Consider the following 15,699-nt stretch of genomic DNA (forward strand, 5'->3'; position numbering starts at 1 on the left):
AAAAAAAAAAAAGAAAAAAGAAAAAAGAAGCTGGCAACACAGTGTTTTGAAAACTACTAAGTTCCCACAGGTATTTTGATCATATTTTTATTTTGCTTAAATTAAGCAGCATATGCATGCTATGCAGACCAGTAAATCAAACACTACTCAGGACAAAGAAAGCCTTCTCAGAATGAAGAACTGAAAAATGTTGTTCAGTGAGTTGAAAGGCTTTGTGTAACATGCAACCTTCCTCATCACATCACCTGTATTATGACAGAGCAATGTCTGTGCATGCCTGCACAGGGACCTTACCAGTTGAAACATAACACAGTTACACTGGATTTTAAAAACTAAAAGTTGGAAGCTTTTAACTGAAAGTTTAATTTGTACTTGATTTTTAAAACATGAATCAATTCTTTCATCTGGTTTTACGTTGTGGCTGAGGGTAACATACTGAAAAAGAAGTGCTTTAGCCACAATTACTGCTGTTGCTGGGGAAATATGGGATGTTAATTGTAACAGACTAGAATCACAGAAAGAACAGAAAATTAAATTCAAGGAGTAAACACGTTCTGAAGGAGACCATTTATTACTTTACTAAAGAATTGAGGAGAACAAAACCGTAGAGAAACAACCAAATTAAAACCGATCACCTAGAAAAGTCTCATAAAAGGATATATTAAAGCTATTTAGATTGGAGGAAATGTAATTTACAGAAAATATCCTTTTACTGAATGCAGTAGCATATGGTTTTCTGATCAGTATACAAGAATTCTGTTAGTGTTGTCTCTCTCTTACCTGGTAACAGCGTGTCAGACTATGAAAACCACTGCAAGTCTTAAGAGACAAATCAGCAGCTTTTCTGCCTTAATACCTAATTGATTTGACTTTTCAAATACTCATCCCAAGAATCATAAGTACCATCTGACTAACCCACAACAAGGAAAAAGAAAATACTAATTATAAATCAATAATTATGTCTTTAAATAAATGAGATTTACAACAGACTTTATAGTCACATTCTCTCTGTCATGCAACATAACATCATAAAGCACTCAATGCACATGCAGTTCATGGAAATATCTGCTATTCCACAAGAAAGACTTAAGAATTTACTCACTGAATTACATTTCAAACTTAAAAAAGGAGGAAAGGAGAAAAAAAAAAAAGAAGTCTTAAGGAATGATAAAATTTAATGGTTCATAGTACTACATAACCCTTTCATATTTCTCCAGAGCAGTTCGTACAAGTTAATAGGAATATTTTCCCAATACTTCCTACTGATTCAACTGATGGTACACAGCACTTTCTCAGCATATTTATCAAAGAGAAATGACCTAAAATATCCAGTCCTATTCTCACTTTTTTCAGCAATTTATCCAAGTGAATGTTCTTTCAGACAGCAAAATTCTAGCTTGGGCCACCTGTTTGAAAAGGCGTACACAGCGTGTGTGGTTTATGTTTCCTCCAATCCACCAGGAAATCAGTGTCTCCATTGTTTTAAGCTGTAAAACATGTTTGCCTACTTCTGGAGAAGGTGAATCATCAATAACTCTCAATATGCCACAGTAGCTCAACACGTTATCCTCTGAAGTTGAGAGAAGTCAAAAGGATGCCTGTCCCTGGAGACACTCAAGGTCAGGCTGAATGGGGCTCCAAGCACATGACCAAGCTGTAGGTGTCCCTGTTCAACGCAGGGGAGCAGGACTAGATGACCTTTAAAGGTCCCTTCCAACTCAAACGATTCTATGAAAAGCCCTTGTTATCACTGATGCATTTTTTAAGAAACAAATTTGGATCTAAGTGTTTGCGTTTTTCACTTTGCACACTGAATATAATATAGCTATTTGGGTTAACAGCAGAAAGAAGAAAATTCAGGCTACGTATCTCTCCAAAACTGAGCGTGTGCATATACACACACACACATACACATATGGGAGCAAAAAAATCACAGATCCATATTTAATCTGTGATTTTTTTTCCTCCCTACATCAGCTTGAGGAGGAAATTTTAACTCAGGACACATTATGAACATTTACCTAATAGTCTGAGTCAGGAGACAGACCAGGACTGAAACTGTAGCTGGAAAACTGATTTATTTCTAGCCTCCTCGGCTGTTTATCAGGCATCCTAATAAGCTTTTTATGAAGAGTATGCCTTATCTACTAAAAAATAATGTAGAACCTTTTTTTATTTTGAGAAGTTAAAACAAACTCATAAATACAGGCAGGCAGATAAAAGAGCTGATTATGTGTATTTCTGGTGAAAGCTGTAAGAAATGTAGCATAGTATCTTATACAGAACGGAACAAGGTGGTAACACAAACTGTTCCTCTTCATGTTAAGTTAGGTTTTTTTCCCCTCCTATTAATGCAGTAGGTTAGCTTTCCTTATTTCTAGGATCAAAAACTCAAGAACTGTGTCAAACCCAATCCTCATACTCTGCTTGGAAAAACATGAGTTTCTGCCAAAATACAAAGATGAGAGAAGCAGAAACAAATTTTGCAGCAGAAGGTAAATTGCATTTGAAATAGGGAAAGCATTTTCAATCCAATCATTTCTCTCTGCTTGGAAAAGCATATCTGAAATTAAATATATACAGATCAAAATCTCATGAATCCATCCCTTGTCTGAAAGGACACAATAAGTTTCTTTCTGAAGAGCATCTTTAAGTCTGACCTTTAAGCTCAAAGTAGGCAAATGTGGGCAGCCCAATTAAAAGAAAAAACAACAAAGACCTGGTACTAAAATAGTACCTTATCCCTCTGTAATACACTTGCTGGATTCTTCCACCAAATACATTCCTCTAAGGGAGAGAGTTGTGCACAATCTGATGTGCTGCTACCAATGTAATCCCTTTTGCACTAGGCTGCCCAGAGAAGTGGTGGCCTGCTGCTAGAGAGGCCTCCAGCTGGTCCGTGGCCCTGCTTCCACCAGCAGCCTTCTTAGTTCCTTTCAATCAGCGTTTCTGACTCAACTCACCCATTTTCAAAGTATTTGTTACACAAGAACCTCACCTCAACATTCCCTTGCAGTTGAAGAGTGAGATAAACAAAAGGCTAAACAGAAACAATTCTGAGTAACTCTTAAAATTTAATCAATTATGGTTTAAAATATGGTATTTTTGACTGCATTGAAAACTGAAAAAGCATCACATACATTCAACAGAACCATCTCATGAAGTACCTGACTCAAGATAGGATTCAGTTTCATATTGCTGCATTGTCATCTGTGTGTTTTCACACACGCTGGTTGCTCAAACTTTTGTACAGGAAAGCTGCCACAGAAAGCTGGGAAGGCTGAGCAGCAGTGTGGGGTGGGCTTGCTGAACCTTTCTGCAAAGCCAGCCAAGAGCCAAGCGGGACTGACAGTGGCATACTGACCTGGTGCACATGAAGACTCCTAGGCTAAGCACCTTGCTTTTCAACTGAGTCTTGTTTCAAAAGCTTATGCTCTCATAACAGGATCAACTACATACAAACAGCAGAACAAATGACAGGTGATCTGACAGTAACAAATCCAGTTTCTCATTGTTTTCCTCAGCACCAATATCAGCAGAAACTTAAAGAAAAAAGTTATGACCACTCCACCTAAATAGTTGGCTTATTTACAAATAAAATGTTTTAAGGCCTTACTAAACATTACTTAAAAAGTTAAGCTGTAACATTTTGCATCAATTCAGCTCCCCTCGTGTTATGTAAATATTCTGTTCTTCCTACATCACATACAGCACAACTTCTTACACCAACATGCAAAGTTTAATTCCAAAATTTGTACCTTCACTTCATAACATCATTCCCAGAAAACCAGCATTTTCATTATAATTGCATGTCCTCAGACAGGGATTTTCATGCAGTAGCATGAGTCCATTTAAAGGAAAGAAAACGTAGCTATGGCTAAGCATGCTTTTGAACACATAAAATTAAACATCAAAAAAAGAATTCAAAGACAACTTAGTAATATTTTGAACTTCTGCACTAGCCAGCTCAAAACCATTTCACCTGACTGCAGATGTGATGAACTAAATGAAAATAAACTTCAAATGAGAGACACAGAAGTCAACCAATTAAACTTGCCAGCCAACGAATGTCTGAGGAAATACATAAGCAGACCAGGGTCCAAAACTGCAAACACAACCAGAGCAACCATATCTCAGTTTTTTAAAGGAAGTTCATGTAATTGAGGACAGGGAAAACTGGGCTGCGTTAAAAGAGGAGTGGCCAGCAGGGAGAGGGAGGTGACTCTACTTGGCTCTCTGAGGTCCCATCTGGAATACTGCGTCCAGGCCTGGGGCCCCCAGTACAAGAAGGATGTGGAGCTTTGAGAACGGATCCAGAGGTGGGCCACTAAGATGATCAGAGGGCTGGAGCACCTCTACAATGAGGAAAGGTTGAGGGAACCGGGCTTGTTTAGCTTGGACTAAGCTAAGTTGAGGGGAGACCTACTGTGGCCTTCCAGTACTTGAAGGGAGCATACAGACAGGAGGGGGAAAGTATGTTTACAAGGGTGGATAGTGATAGGACAAGGGGGAATGGTTTTAAATCGAAACAGGGGAGGCTTAGGTTAGATATTTAGGAGGAAGTTTTTCACAAAGAGGATGGTGTTACACTGCAACAGGTTGCCCAAGGAGGTTGCGGATGCCCCATCCCTGGAGGCATCCAAGGCCAGGCTGGATGTGGCTCTGGGCAGCCTGGTCTGGTGGTTGGCGACCCTGCACACAGCATAGGTGTTGAAACTAGATGATCACTGTGGTGCTTTTCAACCCAGGCCATTCCACGTTTCTATGAAAACAAGCCCAAAAGTCAGAAATAAAGCCAGTAAATTGGCAAAAAACAAACAAACAACAACAAAAAAGCCAATCCTAATGTCCCCAACATCTAATTCACATTTTGCTGCGATTATTGTGTCTAAGTGAACTACAGAATCTCCAAAACTGTCCCCTCTTACCAGCACCAACCCACCTGTTGCTTATGCTCTCAAGCACAAGGACTGTTCCTTCACGTTTGACAACTCTTGGAAAAGTTTCATGTAATTACTGAAGGCACTTAAACTTTAGGGATCAGTGTAATTACAAGCTGTAGGAAATAGTATTTATCATTTCACTTTAATTAAGCTGTGTTCTTTACAGGTTTTCTGTACCTGCATAATGAGAAATTACAAGTACTTGTTCTCCCTTCAGTTACAACCTTATAGACTCCCTTCACATCCACTTTCTTTTCACAACCAAGAAGCAAGAGGAATACTCAACTTGACCTCTTTTAGAAGAATAACTTTGGCCACTCTTGCTGACCTCCTATGAGTATTTTCTCACTCCACCGTCTCTTTGGGAGACAGCAAAACTGTTATGTGGAATACGTGGAATCTTTACAAAGCAATTTAACAATTTCATTTTCTTCTTTCTGTTTTCCAATTTGTCTTTTTGACAAAGGAATCAATAGTTCCATGGAATCACTCACAGCAACTTCAATTCTGTTTCCACTGATGGATAAAAGTCTCAGTGAGAGCCTCTGGTGGCACGCACAACACACACACACACACACACACACAACTGAGACCAGTTCTCTCCTCCACTTCCTCTGTCCTGCTTCTCATACTGATTAGTTTGCACTGAACGACAACTGCAAATTTCTCTATGAGTGAACTAGTGTAACACAACTACAGGTTTCAACAGGTTGATTTTGCTCTTTCATATATTTATTCTTGTCAATCTTCATCACCTCATAATTCACCCTGAAACAGCATATGCCTTTATAAAATTTTAATACCTGCTGGGAAACAGAATAACTCAATACCTTTACAAAGCAAGCAGGTTGAGGTTCAGTGGAATTGAAAAGCAGTGTAAAACTGAATTTCCACACACTTACCTACATGCTCACTGACTGCCTTACAGATACGTGATGGTTCATCTTCACCTGCCAAGTCTGTGCTGCTGCTTCCTCACTATAATGCACACATCCATTCTGTTCTCCACCAGTTTTGTGTTATGCTACAATTCAGATGTGACAGTCCGACGTTCTCAAGATTTCCCACTCCCTTAATCCCCAGCACATTCTTCTTTAAAAACATAAAGTAGATTGACGCTAACATCTACTACTTCGCTCTCCTTTGTTAGGGATCAATAAAATGCTAATATTATATAGTTTATTAAACATCCAAGATTAGAGACCCTCTAAGAACTGTAATTCCAATGAGTTAATGACAGTTTTGATTTAAACTTCAAACTGAGAAAATCTTCCTACTCATACCACCATACTTATGATAATCCACTCTTACTCCATAATTTTAAAAATCAGCTACTACAAACTACTACTACATACATTGAGGATGCTCAAGTTTCACATGTTAGCCAAGATACGAAGACAGGCTCAGGGAGCTGAGCTTGTTCAGTCTGAGAAGGCTGCAGGGTGATCTCAATGCAGCACTCCAGTACCTAAAGGGACCCTATGAACAGCTGGGGACCCAACTCTTTACAAGGGTAGATAATGGCAGGATAAGGGGAAATGGTTTTAAGTTGAGGGAGAGAAGATTAAGGTTGGATATCAGAGGAAGTTCTTTACAGAGAGAGTGGTGAGGTGCTGGAACAGGCTGCCCAGAGAGGATTTGAATGCTCCATTCCAGGAGGTGTTCAAGGCCAGGTTGGATGGGGCCCTGGACAACCTGGTCTAGTATTAAATGGGGGGATTGATGGCCTTGCATGCACCAGGGGGGGTTGGAGCTTGATGATCCTTGAGGTCCCTTCCAACTCAAGCCATTCTATGATTCTCTGATACAAAAAGCAGTGACATCTCTGCTGTTACATTCATGAATGCAAGCACACAATTTACTAATTAGATGTGATAAGCATCCATGAAAGGATTCACAGAATAAAACAAATCTTGGCATATAATGTTGATTATTCTAAGCCAGGCACATGAGCGTAGTTATCTCTAAGTTGGTGTTTATCTTGACAGGTTTATTTTGAACCTTTTTGTTTTGTTAAAAATAATAATAATAATAATCCAGAGTTGAAACTCACAAAATTAGATATGTAGCTATCAACTACCTGACTACAGGGCAGTCATTTACTATAAAACATTGAATACCTACGTGAGATTTCACATACTCATCTGTTAAGTAACCAGTAGCGTGAATTATCCCAGCATTCCTAATCTTTATTTCAAATTTATATCGAAGATCCTTAGAAGTTCCATTATACCCTCAGAAATGGTCAAAATATATGTAGTGCCCATTAGGCGGCTTGCTCACTAGTCAATTTCAGAAGTGGTCAGAAAGTAGGGACAAAAAAATCAAGAAGGAAAACAAATGACACTGCTAGACTTCTATCCATTTCAAGCACTAAAACTTTAAAAGTCACGTGAAAGTTCATGTCTGACTTATGCTACTGATAAAAATCTACTTGAAAAGCATTATGACACTTCCCCTTTCTGTAGTTCCGTGTGCTACAGAAATGGTGACAGCATATTTTCAAGATACGAGATAGCCACAGTTTAATGATTACCTATAAACTATCAAACTATACTTAAGAGAGAAAAAAATATCTACAGAATACACAACTGTCAAGGCGTTCTATTCAGTATTAATTGAATCCACGATTTCATGACAATCTGCTATGAAAAAGTGTACATTGACTAGCACAGCTGATTTTTTTTCCATGTAATTTGTTTAACAGCAATTACTTACACTTTTTACTGAACTTTAAGAGCATCGTTGGACATAGGATAAAACAAATTATAACCACAACAGACCTTCCAAAACTACCTTCCCTGTTACATACGGAAACTAATTATCGGTAGAAGTTTCTTTGCATTTTAGAAGCTGGCACACAACTCTCGCTATTTCTAGGCAATCTATTTGCAGCCATCTTCCATCAGCAGCTAATGCTGATCATCACAGAGGCATCTACTAGGTTACATATAATCTGTGCTATTCATAGCTTTTTTCCCCCTTCTTTAAAAATATATATGCATATATATATATTTACACACACACACACACACACACACAATGTACACTGCTAATAGCCCCTAACTTGTTTTTTAAAGCCTTAAGGTTACACTTTTCTTGCTCGTTCATAGAGAAATTAAAGTCCTTCATTTCATTGCGAGGATATTTCACCTTGACCCAGACTTTCTGAGAGGGCCTCTGGACAGGGGGAAGGTTTTTGCTTTGAAGGGGCTGTTATTCAAGTGGAATCCTACACAAAAGCATAAAAACTCCCCAGGGGTAGAGGCAGGAAGCATCTCAATGCCATGTTACCTGCCTGAAGTTCAATACTGGAAGGACTGCAGAGCAACCAAGCAGACAGACTGCAGCTTCCGCTTTTAGGTGAAAGCCGGTGGATGAAGGATCAAATGGTCCAAATGCCCTTTCTCCTTTTTTACAGAAGAGCATTAGGAATCTAATACAGATTTTTGTCTAGAGCTTGAAAATACAACATTAAGACTCAGGTAGGCAGGTCAAACTTATCTCCTCTTCCTTTCTGCTTCTCAGACACAAAGCTAATGCTCCTCCAAACCACTAACCATTTTCCCCCCAGTCATGGCAAAGAAGAGAGACAACCTCAAAGGAGAAAACTATTTCTCCATATTGCCAAATGTCTAAGTATTCTACATCTACTTATACGTACAAGATGAGCACACAATTACACAAAACAGTGTCATGGCTTAAATTACAAATGGAAAAAAAAAAATCTAAGAGTCTCATTTCACTGCAGGTAAAGAAAATGTTAATCATATTTCTTAGGCATTTAGGCAGTCTTCATCCAGCTTTCAAAATGTTATGCAAATGCGGCTCCCCTACTCTGGCAATTTTACTTACAGCTTTATAAAGCTCTGTTTCCATTTCAGAATAATGAAACAGAGGTTAATTAATTCCTATCCCCTTTCCTATATACTGTACAAGACGCAATACACGCTCTTGCTAATGTTACCATCCATTAGCCAAATGAAGCAAGCTAGGCTAAGATTCTGGATTTTCTAGCTCTCCTGAGTTCCAGGAACACTATGGCTTTTTATAAGCTGCTATGCTCTTGGTCCATGCAACAGTACTGTCCAGACTTTTACACACAATTTATTACCTGCATTAGAAGTACTACTTTGTCATGGCATCATCAGTTTAAATCTGTAGCACAGTTTTAGAATTCATGTGATTTGAAGCTATCAAAGAAATCAAACCAGTGACACACTAATTACAGTAAGAAGTAATTTGTATTAAATTTACAGAACAGGTTGAAAAATGCATAAGTGTACCTCAAAGGTACCTGTACAGCTGAGCCCTGTAGAATACAATGCTATCTAACAACTTAGTAGTAGAGCCCAACACTTTCACCACAATTTCCAAGTATATGTATTTGCTCCCTCCAGTTGCCCCCTAGCTGCAAAGCAGCACTGCGGTACAGAAGCGTGCTGGTCATTCAGACATTCCTGGCAATTCACTGCTGTGAAAATTGATGCTCAAGATTCCCACATTCACACAAAATGAAAACATAAAGTACTAAAACATCTCTCCGCCCAGCACCGCTCAAAATCTCTACACATGAACTATTTAAACACCTAGTCATACATTTCACATACACTGGTATGTGAAATGAACAAATAACATTCCCAAACCTGTCAAAATTATCAAAACATGAAGTGCTACGGACAACAAATGCAGGATTCAAATCCTCAATTGAATGTTTTTTGCATTCATCTTCCTCTGCACTTAAAAACACAGGCAAATAGAGATTGAATAAACTATATTTAAATGAAAATATGTAGCATTTTCAAGTCTCTTAAGAACACCTTGATGTTTTTTCTGACCCAAGAAAATCACAAAATGAAAGAAGATCTAGGGGCAGTAGACCACAGACATTTGAACATAACCCAATTATGCAGCCTAACATCAATAACCATGCAATCTCATAATGGATAACATATATGATGCGTGGGGTATGGGAAGAGTTGGGAGTAATAAAAGTAATGCATCCCAGACAGAAATTGTCAACTGCAGTGGAAAGGAAAGCTCACAGCAGTTACAGCAGAGATGTCTCAGCAGGAGAATCTCTTGGTTTGGGTAAAATTGAGTTGTTTAGGTGTGTATGTAATTCCACAATCAAAAGCCAGGGTAGGAGACACAAATGCAATATGTAAGGCACATATCACAAAAAACCACAACCAACCCTACTTATATAATGCAATTAGAATGAGCTCTGGATAGCTGAAAAATTAAATAATACAAGAACAGTACACTTGCAGAAGTCAGAATCTGGGCCAATGAAATAAGCAGCCACATGAAATTATCTAATTAGACAGGGGCTACTGGCCACTGCTTTGGTAAAGTGTTTATCTGCTTTACAGTTTTTTCTTTCCAGGTCCACCTGAGAAGCTGTTGAAAAACTGTGCTTTGTTCCAGCTCCAAAAACAATAATAAAGTCACAGGAGGATGAAATACATTAAAACTGAGCAGAAAAAATATTTTGGAAATCTAATCAGATATTGCAACCAAATACATAACTGCCTTGGAATCCTTCACAAACAGGAGCGTATTTGATGGCAGCTTAGAAAAAAGCCACAAGCAGCCTGCTTCACAGAATAAACTCCATTGGAGTGCAGCAATGGTTCAGGAAGTTGTGGCTGAAGAGGCAAAGTTCAGTGGGCAGATGATGGAGGAGGTGAAATTCTCTCTCTCAAAATAGTATTTGTTTGGTAGGAATGCATGTGTGCTTCCTCTTAAACAGCACTTCTACAACATATGAAATACATGAGTTTCTCAGTACAGCGCTTAAAAACATAACTTCACTTAAATGCCCATGAAATCAAATGCCAATTTTTTATTAATTTCCAAAAAACATTTTTTTTTTTTGGACGAGTAACAGTCCAGTGGGAATACATTTATAAAGTTCTGAAAAGCCAGATGCAAACAATCTCTGAAACAATTTTTCCTTGAATTAGAACAAATTTTTTTTGAAAGAACAGACCAAAACACAAGTGTAATGCTAATAAAACCAGCACACTGTTCTCCCTCCCATGTCCAAATAGAAACAACAGATCTAGGAATCTCAACTTTTGTGCTTTTCTTTGTACACCTCTTCAAGCATGTCTCAAATAATAGAATCCATCCAAAAACCAGGAATTATTCATAAAAGGAATTACCATAAAAGCTGTTTCAGGTACCGAGTCAGTAAAACCCTCACATTCCCAATCCAGGCTTCGAAGCTGCTCAACTACAGCATCTTTCCATGAGCTCATGTTTCTCAGGAACTCTTTTAACATCTCTTGCTTCCAACCAAAATCTCATTATCTACTAATGTGCCTGCACTGACTACAAAGAATACAAAACTTCAAACATAAAAAACAAAAGCAACAGTACAAAGAAAACCAAACCCAAAAGCCCAGAAAGAAACACAAGCAGAATCTCCAGCACCAAAGAGGGCAGAAGCTAAGATGACTGGATAGAAGCAACATGAAAGTGGGAAAATAGCAAAAAAATCTGTCAATATTTATACACACATATTTTTAAGTATTAGTTTGGCAGTTGTTACTTCCAACATTGTAAAGTTAAGAACTGAACAACACAGGTTGTGTTGTGTTTCACTAATACTCACACTGGTGGAGGGTACTTTTGGGGGGGGGGGAGGAGGTTGGGGGGACAACAGATGTTAAATCTTCTTGAAATTCTTGCCAACTGGTATTTTCATTCTCACTCACCGCATGTCAGCTACTTCTCTACCTTGCTGACACTAACATCTGGCCATTACAATACTAATTACTGAGGTCATCCTATTCATCCTTTTAACAGTGTTGGCACAGTAGCTGATTTCTTCCAGTTCTTCGGAGTTTTCTCAGTGCCCTAAGACTTACTGGAAATCAATAAGGGAGTTCTGCCAGGTATTGCAAAATCCAGGGAGTCAACATGCCTATTTTTAGAAAGCTCTTTCACATTTACACTCAGAATAGGAAGCATGACATAACAAATATCATCTACCTTGTCCTCAAAACAGTTATTTCCATTTGACACTCTCCTGCATTCGTTAAGACATCCATAAAGCACATATGCCAGGGTTTCTGTTTGTTGGTATCAGTGAGATTTAAAGTTCTGGCACTAGGTGTTTTTCATAGAAACTAAGCACATCTGCTCAAGTGTCCTTGTACAGTATCCTCTACCTATAAAAACCTCACAGAAGTGCTTTCTGTCTTCCCTGGTTGTTTAAAGAGTTTCTGAGTATACTTTACATTAAGGCTTGGTTTGCCTAACAATAACCTACTGTTTCCTCTACTATTTACTCCAGGAAAGGGCATGGTAGCAGCTGTCAGCTATGTACAGAGCACTTCATGGTGCTGCCTGACTAGCACAGCCAGAACACATATTTTGTGCTTGCAAACACGCGTCGTGCGGTTTTGTCTCCTCCAACAGATTAAAGCTTTCTCCTCAATTCTCTTTCCTCCTCTCCACCTGCAGTTGTGCTTCCCATCATTTCAGCACCGATGCTCCATCATCCTTCTGAGATGAAAACATCCTGTCAAGTGTCCCTGTAATGCTCAGCAGTCTTTCCCATACAAAAATACATACAGGAAATCCATGGCTCAATGCTGGAAACGTGAAACACTCTTTCTCCTATTTTAAAGTCAATCACCAATCTGTGGCTGCCCTTCTTAGACCTGCATGAGAGCCATGCACAATCTCACTGCTCTTGCTTTCCAGGCTCCTGGCAGCCTGCATTTACTTTAAAGCACCAGAGACTTAAAATAATCAACACCAGTGGATAGACAGGTTGCCCTCTAAAAAGACAAGACTTCTTCACCTTGGCCTTTGTGAGCCTTTGTGATTTTCAGGGGTTTCCCCAAAAACAGGAAAGGAAGACAAAAAGACAGTGGCTGATGTCACCCACGTGACAGTCCTACATGACAGCTAAACAAGGTGATGTATTTAACAACAAACCAACAAAATGCCAGCTCAACCATAACTACTCACTGAAAGCCTACAGAAAAGGACATGAATCCCATGTCAAGAAACAAAGCTAGGTTTTTTTTTTTTTCTAACTTTGTACAACAAAGACCCACAAGAATGGACGCTGCTGTCATGCTGAATAAAAAAATAAACTAATGCAATAAGACTAACAGGAGATGGGAAATAAATACAGATGAAATCCAAAGGAAAAGAGAAAAAGCTGGCCATTACAGGAATAACACACCGGAAAAGGATATGCAAACAGATCAACTAGGAAAGAAACTACAAAACAGGACAGGCATCTCACTGTAAGAAACAGATGCACATACTGTTGTCATACAACAATTTCTCTTTCTAAGCTTTATCATTCCAATCACTGCTCTGAAGTAAGCAGAATAAATACTCTTAAAAGCTGCCTTACGTTACAAGTCTTCCAAGACTGTTTTAAAAATAGATCAAAAAATCAATATTAGAACTTTCAAAATATCAAAAGGCTTTCATTCATGATGTATTTCAGAATGAAATCAGAGCTCCACCTGAAAAAACACCTGTTTTATCTTCTTTTTCTAAGACAAAAAGCAATTATTTGATACTCATTTCCCACCAACAGTCTTCCAACTCAAATACAATCTACCTTGTTTTCTACAAAAATATTTTTACGTGCACCCTGCCAACCATTTCCTTTCTCAAGGGAGGTTAAAGCTTGTCAGCACTGCCATTCTACACAGCCAACAATTGATTATATTCACAACAATTCCCACTATACACCTCTTAAATTAGCCCCATAAATCTGACATAAACTGCACTTTACACCTCAGATGGAGAAGGCAACCTGAAAAGCAGTTCACGTGGCCAACCAAACCCTACTGCTACCAAGCTACATTTGAAACCTTTGTGAAAGCGCACAAGAACTCTACCACAAAGAGAAACGTGCTAAAGCCCAAGCACAGCAAGCAAGAAGAGGGAAGGATTTATTTTTTTTAATATATCTTGATTTGCAATAGCAAAAAATCTCTATTCATCCCTCTTGTTTACTCTGCAGTGTGTTTCAGAAGAACAATCACAACCAGAAAATAAACTTTGCATGGACAATGGCGACTTGTATATTGTGAAAATAAATGCCTATAGCACATGCAAACAGCAGACAATGGTACAATACCATGTCAATCTCCATCGAAAAGATCACTGAAAATTCTGGGTTTGCATCTAAAACGAACAACTGGATTTGATAAATGACAAAAGCAGTCTATCGAAAAGAGCATCATCCAAACTATGAACAGAAATTTTGCTCATCCAACATTCCTCCCACCAAATTGAATCCGGAACACAGTAATTGTCTTCAAAAGGCATTTTTAAATGTTCATACTGAAGTTCTTCAATGCATGCAGCATTTGCAACATGTATATGCCTTTTAGTATTGACAACTAGTTAGCTTACCTCCATTAGAACATGGTTGTAAGTACATGCAACAAGACACGAGAAAAATGATAGCAGGACAGGTAAAGAGAGACAGATAGAAATGATGCTGGTGAGGTTGTCCCAGGCCATTCAGAAATCTGTGCAGGTAAAGGTCAATCTTCCCACCCCTGAGGCTAGAGATCTATTCCAAACTTGCTTGTCTTAGAAAAACTAAGGTTCAGTACTTACTAATCTCCCACATATGCCTGTAATGGCAGCACAAACAGCATGAAGCTTTTACATCCACACTGCAGAAGGATCCTGGATCCTACATCAGCAAGATGCTGAAAGACTGCACGATCAGAGAGCATTTGAAGAGCCTTTTAAAACTGCATTTCAGCCCTCTTCAGTTAATACTTTCAGAATTCCAAGCAGCACATGCACACTTCTCTTTAAAGTGCACATTAGTTACATATCTTTATCGCTTCATATTTTTTGCAATTTGGAGATTTGAAGAGAACTTCTTGGGTCCCAGTCTGCACACAAACGAGCGCTCTTTATACACACAGGGAATTTGTTTTGTCAGCTAGGTCCTGCTATTAGCTGCCCTTCCAAGCAGACAAACCCACAGCCTGGATTCTGACACAACACGCTGGCAGCTTTTGTTCCTTCTATTAAAATTTTTATATCCAACTGAGAAGAGCTTTTTTCCCCAAGACCTTTTATGGACTGCACACAATGCAGTATGTTTACAGTAAACTTTCCTAGAATGTAACAGACAAAGAGCAGCACAACCAGCAGTGTAGGGACCTTTCAATGTAATCCTGTTAGCTAGATGCCTGATGCTGTGCAAATGGACAATTTTAAAGATAAACTCCCTCCTTACACAGCTTGAAAGTAAGCTGCTATGCACACAACAAAAAGTTTCTAATTACCCGTATTTCATTAGGTGACGAGGGAAAGAAATGTAATGTTTCTTACATACAGAAAATGTCTTTCAGAAAGAACAAATTTACACGAAAAAATACATGAAACCTGGAGCTGACTATTCTGCATCAGCCCAGACAAAACCTGGTGGGTAGAAAGACACGGGACGTGAGTTACCAGGCTTAATTTCCTCCCTATGTCACTATGTCAAAATATCCAGCGAAAAAAAAACAATAAACACCTTTGGATTAGTAACAACTGCTAGTAGTTATGATTTTTGATACAATAAACAACATCTTGCAGCTGGAAAAAAAATCCGAATAATGAAGTTTGGTATTATGTAAGATACTTTCAGGGAAGACCAATCAATTAAACGCTCGGACTGCAAAAGATGATGTTGGCCTGAGAATGTGTAATTACTGTCATGATTTTAAGAGCTACCTTTTATACAAGAAGCATTTAGGGA

The 15,699-nt window shown here is 38.6% G+C and overlaps 1 protein-coding gene across 1 annotated transcript in view; it reads right to left on the reverse strand.

The window, feature by feature from the left end:
* Positions 1–451: 451 nt before the first annotated feature.
* The window catches only part of LOC100543767 (brefeldin A-inhibited guanine nucleotide-exchange protein 1), a 56,645-nt gene continuing 41,397 nt past the window's right edge, over positions 452–15,699 (reverse strand). Inside the window, exon 23 of the mRNA XM_019614353.2 lies at positions 452–505. Within this exon, the coding sequence (XP_019469898.1) occupies positions 452–505 (54 nt within the window). The remainder of the gene's footprint in view (positions 506–15,699) is intronic.

The sequence above is a fragment of the Meleagris gallopavo genome, chromosome 3, assembly GCF_000146605.3.
Source record: "Meleagris gallopavo isolate NT-WF06-2002-E0010 breed Aviagen turkey brand Nicholas breeding stock chromosome 3, Turkey_5.1, whole genome shotgun sequence".
Taxonomy (NCBI): Eukaryota; Metazoa; Chordata; class Aves; order Galliformes; family Phasianidae; genus Meleagris; species Meleagris gallopavo.